Below are 15,780 nucleotides of genomic sequence, written 5' to 3' on the forward strand. Positions count from 1 at the left end.
CCCTTTCTGCCATTCCCCATCTTCCTGTATTCTTCGCATAACACAAAGTTCATCTCAGTAACATATATCGGAGATTTGGTTGCAGTTTCTGCAGTTCTGTTACCCACATCTCTCATCATCCTTTTTGTTGTCTAGCTCTCAGCAGAGTTGGGATAGAGAATTTCCTCTTTGTTGTCCTTCCTTCCTCTTGGACAACTTCAAGTTTTAACCTGCTGTGAACAGGAATGACAGTAAGTCATATTCCCTACATGAAATGGCTACTTGGGTGACACTCAACACCACAGGCACTGACCAATCAGCTTGGATGTCAAACATAGGGCTGGGCTATGTCCTGGAACCTCCTGGTGTTCCAGCAGCTGTATCATGGGAACTTTTAGGACCCATCTAGGGGACAGTTGGAAGGGAGGAGGGTCCTCGGGAAAGAATAGTTATTTATCTACAGCAATGGAGGTATTTCAGTATTTAAGAACCAGTATGGCTGTACAAATGTGTGCCTATGGAATAGCTGCCCTGGATAAGTGTCCCAGGGGCCAAACTAAGATAGTGTATTAAAGCATAACTTGGTCCCCTGATATTATCCAGGACTCAAATGGGAGGACTACTTCACCATTTGCTTTTCAACCACTGGGTTTGGGTAAGTGGGAAAGCAAAATAGAAGCAAAATGGAGGCACACATTGATAGATGGAAAGGTCCTAAAAATGTTGACTAATTATTGGGTCTTGAACTGTTATGTATTCTCAGATATTAGAAGTGAATGGAATGTGAACGGGTTCATGACTTATGGGGAGATCTAGAATGGATGAACCATTCAAGAAGGGAAGGGGGTGCAGGTATGGAAGTGAGAAATGGCCTACAATAGGCTCTTAATCCTTGCATACTTGCTGTAGAATGAAGGTGAAATTTAAATGACTCCAGGATGAATATCTGCTGATGTGTGCTAGGTAGAGTGTTGAATTTTTTGTGTGGATGTGGTTCCTGCCCTGCAAAAATATAATATATCCCTGTAAAAACTGAAACACATTTTAAAAAATGGGACTATTTTCAAGTCCTGTGATACATACCAATGCCCCTGCCCCATTTCTTTGAGTGCTTTTTTCTTCCTTTAGGCTGCTGCCAATAAGTGCGCCCTCACAGAGCTATGATATTACTAAAGCAGTGATTCAAGGTTGGTGCACAGTGCCCAAGGTTTCTTTCTATCCTCTTTCCCCCTGTATTTTTGTTAGTGTTTAACTAGTTCATTTAATCAGTTACTGCTCAGCCCCCTAGGTAAATTTCTAATGGCATATTGGTTAGGGATTGAAATAAACATCATTCTCAAGTAGCAATTTCTTTTCTTGTATTTTAAGGGATTTTCTAGTTCTAAGCATCATGTGATTTTTAGAAAAAAAATCAGAAAGTGGTTTCCATAAAGGGAAATGAGCTAAATGCATTCATTTATATGCCTCCTCATTGAAGCAGTGTGTTTCTAAAGACCCATTGTTAAGTTTTTAGACCTAAGAGTAGCCTACTAGGAAAACTGTTTCAATATTGACTTTTTTTTTCTGACTAGTTTTCTGTATCCCCCTGCCCCACACTCAAGTAATGCAAATTAGCCTTTTAGGGGCTTTTCTTCTGTCAAGCAGAGAACTAATTGTACTTTAACTTGAATAATTTTGCTGTTAGAGCATTAAATCATTTTATATATATCTTGGGGCATACTATGCCTTCAAAGTTTGAGTTAATTTTTACTTTTTTTTTTTTTTTATGTATAGAGAAAAAAATCTAGATTTACCTAAGTACCAAAATTTGACATTTAGGGTTGCTTATTTTTACCTTTCTTGGCAGAGTATTTATACCAGAAAATTAACTCTTAATACACAGTTTTTAAAAAAATCCGTTTGCGTTTTGTTACTTTCTTTGTACCTCAGTAGTTGGTCCCCAATGGATAGGTAATCTCTGCTACCATTCTTGACAACTAAGTCTTACAAATTTACTTTCTTTCTACTAAGTAAGAAAATGCTGAGAAGAGAAACCAATTGGATATAGAGTATGACCCACAGCTTAAGCTATTTATCATCAAGCCAGATATTATAGATACCTCCATGCAAGAGTGCAGACAGTTTAATCCCTCTCGCTGGTAAAACCTAAAATAGTAATATCATTGTCCTCATCAATATTATTATGCATTAAAATACTTTATTTTTCCTATTCTAAAATTATAATGAATATTTTAACATTCCTGGTCCACACTTGTGCCAAATGCGCATTAAGTGGTTTTTGTATGCTGGAAGTTTGTATGCTGAAAGGGTAGGAGCCACTCACATTTTAGAAATAAGAAAATTATCTGATCAGGTCTGTGTTCCAGAAAGGTAACTCTGCTTGACCCCAGTAACTAGATTACTGTGTTTCTATCATAGGATGCATTAAAAATTGATAAGCATTTCTTTGTCTTATTTTCACAGCAATATCAATTGACATACACCTGGCAGTCTGTATAATGAACATATACTAGAGATTACAAATGTGGCAGAGAAGGGAATGGGGGGGATAGAAAAGAGTAAAAGAAATATAACGTGTCAAACTTTGAGTACCAGTGTGTCATTTCTTAATCCGAATTGTATTTAAATCCCATTTTAGTATGAGTACTGCATCATAGCTACCAGCCCTCTACTTTTCAAAGGAAGTGGATTTACATGGAACAAATGTCCTTCCCCTAGAAACAGTGATGTAATTTGAAAAGCACATACACTTTCATCAGAAGTTATTAAGATGATATTAGGTATGCAAGCTAGTCACTGTATGTTGAAGGACTATACATTTTTTTCAGGTACCGAAACAAACAAACAAAAGCCATCTTGAAGTGTAAAATAATTTAATTTAATAAGTCTTGTTAAATAATGTAAGTGAACTCTGTAGTGGTGTTCAGATACTACAAATATTTAATAAAGAATGACTTTGAAGGAGGATTATGAGGTTAGGCATGTCATCTCTTTAAGTAAGATATATATACATACACACACACTTTTCTAAAAGTGTAAATGTATAAGACAATCACACTTGGGCCACAAATAGCTTTTTCTTTTTTTAAGTTTTGTAGTTCATTGCCACAATATTTTAACTCTTCTCAGTAATGCTAGATCCGTTTATCAAGAAACTGAGATGTGATAATGATGGACTGGACTGAAAGCAGGCAGGATTCCTGGAGTTCCTCACATTTCATAAAGTTTTGTTGTAGTAATATTTCAGGATGCACTGGGTGTTAAAAATTGATGAGAGTACCCCAACATTTCAAAGATCTCCATTTAGGACAGATTTTTTTGGAGCACACTGACGGGATTAATGTTTGACAGTGGCTGTCATGTGGATTCACTTAGGAAGTTGGGAGATGGCAGTTTGATTCTTCTTTACTGGACTGGCCTTATTGCCAATTAATTAAGACCTGCTTAAAAATAGCCTTTGGAATAAGGCCAGGGAAAGGAAAGCCTTTAAAACAATGCAAATGTAGTAGTGAATTTATTTCCACAGCTGAAATAACCGCTTTTACCTGGTTTGGATTAACAGGATCAGATTTGATGTTGTTTTCTGGCTAGAGCACTAATAGTAAGAAACAACTCATTTTCTCCACTGTATTCTGGGTTTTCAAAGTTACTAGGTGCTTTTAAAGAACTGACCTTGTATAGTCAGTTCATGTGCAGTTCAGTTTTTTATATTTTTCTCTCATTGTGATGTTTACATAGAAAGACCTAAGCCACTTGTGTACAGTTTAAGGAATAATTATAATGTCAGCACTCAGGTAACCAGTGCTCGGACCAAGAAAAATTAGCAGCATTCCAGAAGCCCCACCCTCACCGTGTGCTTCATCCAGATGATGACCCCCTCTCTTCCTCTGGGTAGCCACTGTCTTTACTTTTGTCATTTTCGTACTTCTCTTTTTAATGTAGTCACTTACATTTGTATCTTATACAAAACCTATAATTTAGGTTTGCCTGGTTTTGAGCTTATATGAATAGAATCATGCTATGTGTGCTATTGTGTCTGGGGTCTTTCACTCGGTGTAATGTCTGTAAGATTTTATCCTTGTTATTGCTATCCAGTGCATTTTTAAGAAAGTTTTTTCTTTTTTCTTTTAAATTAAATGTACTGGGCTGACATTGGTTAGTAAAATTATATAGGTTTCAAGTATACATTTCTAGAATACATCACCATATATTTGATCCCCTTTTCCCTCTTCTGTATTTACCTGTTTCCCTTTTTTACTTAGGATCCCTGTAACTCTAAATTCTTTTCAGAGATTTCTACTTTTCCTTCTTGGATTTTCTGTTAAATGAGGTCTGAAGACTAAAACTTGTGTGGACCCCAGTTTTCTTTAAAAACAATTTTTGCATTGCAGTAACATTGGTTTATAACATTATATAAGTTTCAAATATACAATGTTATAATTTTATACCTGTATATCCTATTGTGTGCTCACCTCCAAATGACTAGTTTGCATCTGTCACCATACATTTGACCCCCTTTACCCATTTCTCCCTCTCCCCTCACCCACCTTCACCTCTGGTAACCACCAATCTGTTCTCTGTATCTCTGAATTTGTTTTTGTTTTGTTCATTTGTTTCTTTTGTTCTATTTTATATTCCACATATGTGTGATGGCATATGATTTTTGTCCTTCCTTGAGGGTATTACACTAAGTGAAATAAGTCAGATGGAAACGGACCCCCATTTTCTGAACTGCCCCGACTGCCACCAGTTTGATGGCATTTGTTGAGATGAGACTACATCTTTAAGGCTTCTGTGCTCCATTAAAAATCTTCCTTTCTCCAAGGCTGGTCCAAGGGTCTGGTCATGTGATTCCAACAGTGACATCACACTCTGACCGCTGGGGAGCACTGGTGGTTCTTTAGGTGGCGTTTGTTCCTGTGAAAGGCAGAGAACGCAGCAAGTGCCCTTCTAAAGCAGTTCATACCGGGGCTCCTTCTCTCAAAGCTCCTCAACCTAAATGACCAAATGTGGGCTGCCAAGGTTATTTCTTCCTTGAGGCAGAAAAAAAGAAAGCTGTGATTGAAGGTAAGCAGACTTGAGCCTGGCCAGGGACTGAAGCGTGACCCCAGGGAGAAGGGAATCTGGAGAATCGCAAGCAGTCTGTTGTCGGATTCTAATCACTGCCTGCTCTTTTAGAGCTAGCTGCCTGGCAATTTGCGTTTATAACAGGAGCTTTTCTCCACAGAAGGATGATGCCGTGCTCGTGTTACCTAGTGATGTAAGAGGATTCTTTCTTTTCTGTTAGGAAGCCGTTGCAGATCTTCATTTTGTCTTAATATCCTTCCAGCTGGAGGGCTTCACTTGATACATAGTGTAACATTAGGTAGCTATTGGATGCTTTTAAAAATCAGTTTCACAAAATCCTGTTTAAATTTCTTCTGAAAGAAGCACTCTTAAACCAGAGCAAATTCCAGTGAAGTATTAACCTGCTCTGAAAAGTAAATTTTGGATTGTTTGGTGCCCTGTGTTCATGTCAGCATCTGTCTTGAGAATTGAAACTGCTTGGTTCTTTCTCCCCCCTCCTCACATACTTTATTCTCTTTCTGCCCTCATTTCCTAGCTGGCTGTTTCCCTCCAAGCTCTCAAACAGCACACCTACACTGATCTTTATCAGTATGTCACTAACATGATAGGAAATGCGGGTCTGGTGATTCAGCAGCCAACCATTTTACAGTCAGGTAGGCTGGAAGATAGGGAAAGGACTTTGGTTAGAGGTTTTAAGATTAACTTGTTCACCTCCTCCACTCCAGCCCCGCCCCCAGCCTCACCCTCAATGTGGTTTGGATTCTGCAGAGCATTGTCTTTCAAATGTATGTGTTGCTCAGGAAGCGTATGCTGAATGAGCTATTTGGAAGGCTGACATTTGTAAACCAGGTACATCTTGCGTGTTAATTCAAACTGACCCTATGAGAGTGCTAAAGTTGTGTGTTAGAAGTTTAGAGTGAAGATGGGGATGCAGATGGGGGCTGTGGGGGTTGGCTCAGGCCCACTTTGGCCTTCTCTGCAGAGGGATTCATCATCAGACAGTCTGGATAAAGCTTTGTCCCTGCCAAGGTTGATGCTGCAAATGTGAGCTCTGGCTATTGGAGTTCATTGATGTCATTACTCTGCATTTTTCCTCAGCGTGCATTTACACCAATACCTGAATACTGTTTACACTTGGTGTTTAATAGCAAAATATTGTTTCACCCGAGGATTGGGGAAATATTTTGAACAAGTTTGTTCCACAATACTAAGTAACCTTGTATGAATACAACTTCTGAGTTTGAATACTTCTCTCTTGTCACCACTGTTCATCGAACAAACTTTGCTTCAGCTGATATTTATTGAGTCTTGGACAGGTGCTAGCCGCTGGAGAAGGCAATGAGGAATCATATCCAGGGCTGCCCTCAAAGAGCTTCTAGTCTAGAAAGGAAGGTAAAGCATTTGCATAAGGAATTGAAATTAAAGTGCTAAAGGCGAAGAAGATAAAGGATAGTTGTGATAGTTGGATGAATGGATATGTTTCTTCCACTTGAAGAATCAAGGAGAGACATCATCATGCAGCCAGCCCTGCAGTGTTCTTTAAATCTCTACTCGTAAATGTTAGACTGTACTCAGTAAAAGTTTCTACAAGCCCATTACATCAGGGATCAAAGTCTTCTACCTATCAAGGGGAGGTGTGTACATTCCAGGCAGCTTAACTCTCGAAGAGGCCTGCATGCTCCCTTTGGAATCCCCACTCAGGCAAAAACCACCTCCTAGGGTTGAATTACTGCCTCATAAATATAAAATGCTTTCTGTTGTGATATGTCTGCAAAGGCCTTTGACCCTTTTGTCTCCCTTCTATAACAGAAACTGAAATACCTAAGCTGCTCCAAGGTCCTGCCTTTTGCTTTGTAAATCCTTTCCCACGGCACTTCAACTCCTGTCAGTTCTCCCTTTGCACTGTCACTCGCATCTGTCCCCTTCCATTCACACTGCCTTAGGACACTCATCATTTTGTGCCTAGACCACAGAAACCCTGAATGTGATGGATGTTCTCACCAGGTGATTGATTTTATTGCTTTGTCAGCACATCCTGACTGTAGTCATCTGACAGTTGGAGGGCTCACCTTTGGTGTGCAGAAAGGAGGTATTAAAAATGCCCAGTGTCTAAAGTACTGATGTCTGTTTCCTGTTCAATACAGAGGACAAGTCATACAATGGTGGAGGACTAGGTTCTTCAAATAGGATGATGGACTTCTTGGAGGAGCCAATCCCTGGTGTGGGGACCTATGATGATTTCAATACAATTGACTGGGTGAGAGAGAAGTCTCGGGACCGGGATAGGCACCGAGAGGTAAGACAAAAGACAGTGCAAGAGTAAGTGTTAAGAAATACCAGGGGAAGAAGTGGAAGATTTATATATATTCTTTCCTTCAGACCTGGATATCGCTGACTGTGGTTTCCATTGGCAATGTAGAGTTTTGTTTTTTAATTTATTTTTATTTTTAAGGCATCTTGTATATGATTTTGAAAAGAAGTTACGTTTAATAATGATTTATCTTCTTACAGTAAGAGGTTACGAAGGATCCTTGCAGCCCTGAAATGAGTATAAATGCCTATGCAGACAGGTGAAAACAAACTTGGTGGAAGGGACCAAAATAAATTTCGAAGATCCTCCCTCGCCATTTTATCTCCTTTTATGGTTTTCTCTTGAAGTAGGATTTTTAGAACTGAGAAAAGTAAATGGGCTTCTTTTAAAGGAATAAAAGAAAAGAATGTCAGAGCCCTAGTATTTACTGAAGTATACAGGATAAACTTTTTGTGATTATAGCTCTTGTACAATAAAACCAAAGTAAATTTGTGCATTTGACTCAAACAAGACCGATTAAATTCAAATTAAGGACATTGATTTAATATGATAGGTGACAGATGATACTTATGGCTATGGCACAGTTTCTTTTGAATATGACAAGAGAATTTCCCCCACTTTTCTCTTTTCAAAGTACCATGAAAACTTCTCAGAGCAGTCCACCAAGCTCATTTGCCTTGAACTTGTTGCTGTGTGTCATTTAATTGAGGGAATCATAATTTCTAGTTTGTGTTAGGAGCACATGGAGAGCTTATTTAAAAGGTAGGGCCCCTGCCCCAATGACCCTGATTCAGTAGACGATCCTCTGGGAGACATTTCTTCAACTAGCAGTAGGTATTATTATTATTTTTTTTTCTTTCTTACTATTTCCGCTTTGACTCCACATTTAAAAATTTGATTTTTTAAGCTGACCCCATTCTCTCCTGAGTTCACGATGTCTTCCTCTCAGAGCCAAGTGAATCTCCTGAGCAGATCACTTTCCGCTCTTAAGCCTTTCCCAGCTCTTGACTGGTTTTGTCATGACCACCTGAACCCAGGAGTCAGGTTGTCCCAGGTCCAGGTTTTGAGAAATTCATTTGCAATCCCTGCATTTGTGATCATCCCACTGAGTTTTCTTATCCTAAGTAAAAAACGGATTTCTGTAAAACATTCTGTTTTTCATAAGGTTTCCGATATTTTGGAACACATACGTATTCTAGCTAGCCTATCAATCCAACAAGCAGGCTTGAAAATTTGGAATTGTATGGCTGTAGAATTTCTGCTCTCTGTAATTCAGAGTTCAGTTTGTCATTAGTTGCATATTCAATGTTATTCACATGGTGAAAGTCACCTGTGATAGGACAGGGGTATATTTCCCATTATATTAAAATGGTTGCACCTGGGACATATTATGCCAATGAATAGTAATGCAAAATCAATTAAAATGGGTTAATCAAATATTCAAAGGGGGACGTTTTTAGCATTAACTGTTCATCATAAGAATGGCAACATTATATGGTGATAGAAAGAGAATAGACTCTGGGTTGTGAACACACACCAGAACATAGATGATGTATTACAGAATTATACACCTGAAATCTATGTAATTTTACTAATAATTATCACCCCAATAAACTTTAATTCAAAAAAAAAGAATGGCAACATTGTCACTGGGAAAAATGTCACCTCATCTACTTTCAGCACTGAACTAGAAACCTGGAGTTATAGGTCAAAATGAAGTTTTTTTGTAAGAGTTTGTTTGAGCCACACCGACGGCATATGCTGGGGAGCAAGATCTCAAATGCTCCTCAAAGTGAAGTTTTTAACTGTTTTAAAATTTTTATAATACTGTAGTATAATTATTTGTGATGTTGCTGTAGATGAAGATGGGGTAGCTAAGTCACAGTTTCAAAAATAAGATACAGAGGTAGAGAAAAGGGGGAAGTACCAATGGCAAAGCTGTCAGAATGCTTGGTTTTGAAATGTGAGCACTAAAGGGTTAAATTGACATGGCCTGGACCTAAAAGGTAAAACTTTCGGCACCTCTTGATGGCCTTGGATAGTCCCAGCAGGTTTTTGAAAATAAAGAGATGCATCCCTGATATCATTTAGTATCTATGATCAATGTACAGTTATGGGTTTGTGGGATTAAATCTTAAAATTTACCTGACCTAAAGCCCAGCTCTGGATAGTAAACCTCAAATTGTACTTTCACCACTCAAATAAGCTTATGTTTGTTTATTCTTCAAAATCAATCAAACTATTTGCTGTTAGTCAAGAGACCACCCTTGGAATATGTGATGTCCAGGGCAGGAAGAGATTGATGCTATAAGAAATTACCACCTGAATGGGGAAGGCCTGAGTAAGATACTTGTAGGCATTGGAGACGAAGGTGGGGTTTAGTAGTCAAGGGTCAATAAACCTCAAAGTTCTTGGTGACATTGGTTCAGCCAAAGATTATTTGAGAAGTAACTCCAAATTGATCTGTATTCCCAATGAGTAGATTTGTCTTTGTGTTTCTTTACGCTATGGCACATTTTGAGGTGAAAAAGCAAGAGTGTGTGTAGAGTGTACCAATATTTTCTCATTTCTCCTTAGATTACCAATAAAAGCAAAGAGTCAACATGGGCCTTAATTCACAGTGTGAGTGATGCTTTTTCTGGCTGGTTGTTGATGCTACTTATTGGGCTTTTATCAGGTATGTTAACTCTTGTCAGTTTCCTAAACCAATCTCCTAAAAATTGTGATACGCTCCTCCCGTAAGTCATGACTTGAGTTGAGTGCTGTGTTTTACGATTTTCCTACACGAAATGAATTGCTGGTGGGCCTTTGGAAGCTCGATGTCCCCATCTGTAAAGAGATACTAATACCTGCATCTCCTTCCTTAAATAAATGAGGTTAAGTGAGGAAATGCATTTAATTAATTGCATTTGTATGCTATAAAATGATGTATCCATTATAAGGTGCTGTTAGCACTGCCTTTGGTGCTTGTCTTGAGGAAGAGCCCTTCTGTTGGAGACAGTCAGCTTTTTAAAAACACATACTGCATGGTGTTTAGGAGCAGACTTCCTGAGAGATTTTTGTAGCTATTTCTTAACTATCTGCTCTCTCATTTGTAAAGAAAAGCATGTAAGATATGGCTCATACCCTCAAGGAGCTTACCATCTCACTCTTTCATGATGGCTGAGAAGTGGGATGGTACCACCTTTCCTATCATCTCTGTCAACCTCCCAAGTCACTCCAAATAGCATACAATCTAACTAGGAATAGTACACTTGCTATGCAAATACAGCTTTAAAGCAAGTCCCCAAGAAGACTTCCTCTCCTGTGGAGGAAGCAGAAAGCCAAGAATACCTGGCAGAGATGCTAAGGGTTGTATCCTTATGGCATCAAAAGATGGGTCTAGGAAGATCTGGAATATTGAGATAAAATAGGAGTTAGGTGGGAAACCTGGAGGTGGATGGGAGGAAATGGCAATTAACATCACAGGTTCTGGTTTGCGGCTGCCTGGATTTGAATCCCACCCCTACCACTTGCTAGTTTTGTAACTTTGGGCAAGTTTCTGAAACCTTGGCAATCTTAGTTTACTGGTCTGTAAAATGGGGATAATGAGAACCTATATTACACATTTATTGTGAGGATTAAATGTGATATATCACACATGGCACTCAGTGCCCAGTTGTGAACGGTGCTGCTGCTGCTGCTGCTACTGCTGCTGCTACCTAGAGATAATTCATGAGCCATGGGAGTATAAGATGATAACTAGCTTTTCAAAGATCGTCTAGGACAGGGGTCAGAGAACTTTTCAGGTAAAGGGCCAGATAGTAAATGTTTTAGGATTTGTGGGGCCACGTGGTCTCTGTAGCATGAAAGCAGCCATGGATGATAGAAAAGCAAATGAGCAGGGCTGTGACCAAGAATAACATTATTTACAAACATAGAGGCAGATTTGACCCTCAGGCCGTAGTTTGCCAACCTGTGGTCTAAGGTGTTAATGTTGCCCCTTCTGGCTTGCACAGGAGAGAGAACATGGTCTGATCAGTTTAGAGCTGGCTTATAATAGACTAGATGGTTGGTGGTCCCAAGTATTGCAAAGATGCTGAAGAGAAGGAAGAGAGTTAAGTAAATGCCGAGGTTAGCAGTTAGGAGGATACTGATGACCTTGAAAAGCCACCCCAGGTAGAGCTATTAAGGGCCAGAGTTCAAGGGAAGGCAAGAAGTGTGGAAGTTTTGGAGATATTGCGTGGTCTTTAGAAATAGAGAAGAGACAGAAGCTTGAAATGGTAACAAGGACGAGGGAATACATTTTATCCGTAAGGGTAGAGGAAACCTGATAAAATTTGTAACCAGGGAAGAAGGAGCCAAGTGGGGACAAAAAGGAAGCGAAGTAGATGAGAAGGTAGGGTTGAGGGTACCTGTGTTAGGCAGGGTAAGACATGCATATGTGACGCAACTCGAGAACAAGCCAAACTCTATAAAATCGTGTTAATTTTCTGAATCCAGGCAATAAGAGTTAGAAGGAAGAAAAGGTGGGGGCTGGAGTGGCCAAGAGTAGGTGTCAATCAGTGTGTTAGATTTGACTGGGTTATTCAAGTATGTAAATAACCTGTGTTAACACTTCAAGCACCTACCAAAACATACACATGACATGGCCTCCAGCCTGTTGGAATGTAAGCGTAATAGCCTCAACTTTTTAATGTATTTCTTGTCACTAGGTGGTCAGTGAATATTTTTCTTTCCCTCATACACACAGGGTATTTTGTTTTTAAGCATTGGAGAGCAACAATAGAAGCAGTGTGTCTGAATGCAGGAACAGTCTGGGAATTCAGGGGCTGTGAATTTTATGATGTCTTTCCTATTTCCCTAAAGTGCTATTCTAGACCATTTAATTTCTTTATGCCAGAATTTCTTCATCTGAAATGATGACAAGGCCAGAATTGAAAGTACGGGAACTATCTTAACCCTATCAGTCTATTAGCCATAGTGCCAAAGTCCCCATTCACTATTCATTTTCTCATAATTTTCTTTGATGAATGTTATATATGTATATATAAAACACTGTTTGCTTCTTCTCACTAAGAAAATTCAGAATGTTCATGTCCTAGGCTCAGGAAGTCTACAGTTTCATACAGCTTTCCCCGTGCATCACAATATATGCTTTTATAAATTCAGTTCCTTTAGCCTAGAATGCCTTCCTGTCATTGCTCAAATTCCCTTGTCCATGGAATGAAATCGTTAGCGAGACTGAGTTCTTCTCGTAGCCTTCATCAACTCGCCTCCCCAAGCCATCTCAAATAAAATGTCATAATATTCTGCAATACGGGCAATGCTAATTTCCTCAATCTTATACATATTGTATATAATGAGAATAAAATAATCTTTAATAAGCTTGACTGTCTTTATGGATCAGTGTTCATCCACTCTAAGTCAAAGCAGAGTCTTTGCCATGTAAATCAGCTGCAAGTCAAATCCATTCTCCCCTTGCTCCCATCCAACCACTTTGCTCTCCCTTAAGTTTCCCCTGTATAGAAATTCCACAGACACAGAGTTTAATGCAGACAATGTTTTATTTTTCCCTCTTGAACGGGCATTTAATAATAGGTGAAATCGATTAGAGATAGTAGGTGAAAATCAAGCAGACAATCAGAAAGAGGTTGCAGACGGAACAGAAAAGTAGATGCTTGTCCATTATTTTGATTCTTTGTCCCTTGTTTCCTGACAACTTTGGCCTTTCCTTCCCTCCGCTCCAATCAGGTTCTCTAGCTGGCTTGATAGACATCTCTGCTCATTGGATGACAGACTTAAAAGAAGGTATATGCACAGAAGGATTGTGGTTTAACCATGAACACTGTTGCTGGAACTCCACGCATGTCACCTTTGAAAATAAAGACAAATGCCCAGAGTGGAATAGCTGGTCCCAGCTTCTCATCAGCACAGATGAGGTAACATGTAGTGAGCGTTTCGGAATCACTGACTTCTATTCCAACATTTACTTCATTTCTTATACTGTACTCATGGCAAATATGGAATCTCCCCCCTGTTTTCCTTTTCATGAAAAGGGGAACCAATGCCAGCTGCCTTTTTCTGTGGTTTAAGTGCAACCCTATTTCCATCTCTTCTGGCATGTGGAGTCTTTTTTTTTTTTTTTGGAGTCTTTTGATGCTTACACAATGACTTAACATTTTTGCTTGTTTTAAATAAGCCTGCTGTTTCTTCTTACTTGTTAGTACACAGTGTGACTGAATCTATATTTCTCTAATAATTTCAATAGAAACGTTAGAGCCATCCAATAGGTAAGCTATAATTTCTAACAAAGGATGGACTGGGTGGGTTAAAATATGTTTATTGTATAGATTCCAAATGTAATTTTCCCTGAGCATTACATTAGAACATTAAAAAATTATGGTACATTCCATAATCAAAACAACAGAAACTCAGGAATGAAATTGTCCCAGTCCCTTTGAGATTAAATCAGTATTTTCATTTGTCCTTGTCTTCTAGCTTATGTTTTTCGATGCAGAAGTGACTTTGTTTTTCAGTTCCTTACCTTTCTATTACCACTTGGTTGTAAGTTAGAGCTTTCCTACTAAAACGAAAGCACAAAACAAAACAACTCTCAAATCCCAATTGCACTCCACTGACTTCCACCAACTAAAACTACCATCTCAGCTTACTACCCATCCACTCTGTCGGTGAAGTGAAGGGGGCAAGACGAGGATATATATGTTTGTACTTTTAAATTTTATTTTTACACCTGCTTGGTCCACAAACAATAAGAAATGGCAGAGAGAGAGAGAGAGACAGAGAGAGAGAGAGAATGAATCAGTTAAGGGAAAAGTAGGATAGGAAAATAATAAAGTCAGAAATAAAAGTGTTTATGTACATATATGACTATGCATATTTTGGTTTGCGGCAAGAGTTCAATAACGGGTAAATATACATTATATGTGTGAAAGGGTTTAAGTCTATGCTCCTCAAACTGGGATAAGGTCAGCATGCCAAAGGGTAGGTGAAACCACAGGGTAAGCAATATTTGCCTTCCCAGAATATCAGTTTTTCGTGATTTTTTGGAAGAGTAGTTTTTTCAAAAATTAAATGTAAACAGTCATTAAAAAGGAATGCAGAATTTCCATGTTTGTTAAGATAAAACGTAATCTCTATTTCAGCTCTGTTCCTGGGTACCCCACCACCTCCCCTGATGTCTCTATTTACTCTCCTAGATTAGGAGTACTTGGTTAGAAAAATTTGAGAACCCCTGGAACTTAGGGTGAATCTGTGTGTGTGTGTGTGTGAGAGAGAGAGAGAGAGAGAGAGAGAGAGAGAGAGAGATTCCCTTACTTTTTTTTACTCTTATTTTTGAAGTAATTATAGATTCACAGGAAGTTACAAAACAGTGTATAGGGAAGTCCCCCCTACCCTTTACCCAGCCTCCACCAATGGTAACATGTTAGTACAGTAGCAAAACAAGGAAATTGACATTGGTACAATCCATAGACCTTTTCACCTGTTTTACAGGCATAGGGGTGTGTGTGTGTGTGTGTTTCGCTGCAGTTTTATAACATATATAGATATGGGTAACTACCACCACAATCAAGATATAGAACTATTGTTGTTTCACTACAAGGTTCCCCCATGCTACCCCTTTATAGCTTGTTTGTGTGTGTGTGTGTGTGTGTGTGTGTGTGTGTGTGTGTGTGTATTTAAGCGTTCCAACCCTAACTTTCAAACTGGAGCTTGAGATTTGCTTAAGTGACAAATTCCTCTGGCTCTTCTTTTCATGAATGAAATCCTTGCCTGGGGAAAGTCTTCTGGGTTTTTAAAAGTTTTCCTGCCAAGAACTTGGCCTCCTGGTCTCTGCCTCTAGCCAGTTTCAGCTACCTTCCCTTTCCCTCCCTTTCCCTCTTTGTTTCCTACCTCTGGAGTATTCTCCTTCCCTAGCTACATTCCAAAAGCAAAGGGAGAGCAATTATCTGTTCCTCTGCGGGAGTAAGATAATGGAAAACCTGTGTCAAAATTATAACTCAGAAGAAACCTGAGCGTTTTGGTTCTCCTTGTTTAGGTCAACAAATTATTGTAATAGTATGTTATGTTTTAAAAAGTTAAAAGTTCATTGTGTTTCATGTAATTTGAGTGAGTTTCAACTTCTAATATTTCTATCAGCCAGCATAATCTCCTAATATTCAAAATAGCTTTTTTGTAAGACAACTATTTGCAAGCCCTTTAATGTTGGTGAATCTTTATTCGTGGTTAAAATTAGATTTCTTTTCTAGCAGACTTCGTTATCATAGGGGGAGTAGTCTCAAAAGTATGTTCTCTCCATTTTAGAAACAGCTATTGCCATTTTATTCTTTGGGATATCTGGCATTTCACTGGTTTTGTTTTATGATCAGAGCCCGAAACTTTCTACTGCGTAAACCTGTTGCTGAATCTGTGGTAGCAAAATT

General features: G+C 38.8%; 1 protein-coding gene across 2 annotated transcripts in view; it reads left to right on the top strand.

Annotated features, from left to right (window-relative positions):
* Positions 1 to 15,780, top strand: part of CLCN5 (Cl-/H+ antiporter 5) — a 170,389-nt gene that overhangs the window by 136,691 nt on the left and 17,918 nt on the right. The window contains exons 1-4 of one of the 2 annotated variants that reach the window (XM_019718729.3): positions 4,860 to 5,046; positions 7,191 to 7,342; positions 9,935 to 10,034; positions 13,091 to 13,278. In XM_019718729.3, coding sequence (XP_019574288.1) covers positions 7,235 to 7,342; positions 9,935 to 10,034; positions 13,091 to 13,278 — 396 coding nt within the window. In that variant the 5' untranslated portion in view covers positions 4,860 to 5,046; positions 7,191 to 7,234. Of the gene's footprint in view, positions 1 to 4,859; positions 5,047 to 7,190; positions 7,343 to 9,934; positions 10,035 to 13,090; positions 13,279 to 15,780 lie in introns of those variants that run through there. The other variant, XM_019718727.3, reaches the window with a different exon arrangement.

This window comes from Rhinolophus sinicus, chromosome 18 (assembly GCF_057876585.1).
Source record: "Rhinolophus sinicus isolate RSI-liver-muscle chromosome 18, RSI-T2T, whole genome shotgun sequence".
NCBI lineage: Eukaryota > Metazoa > Chordata > Mammalia > Chiroptera > Rhinolophidae > Rhinolophus > Rhinolophus sinicus.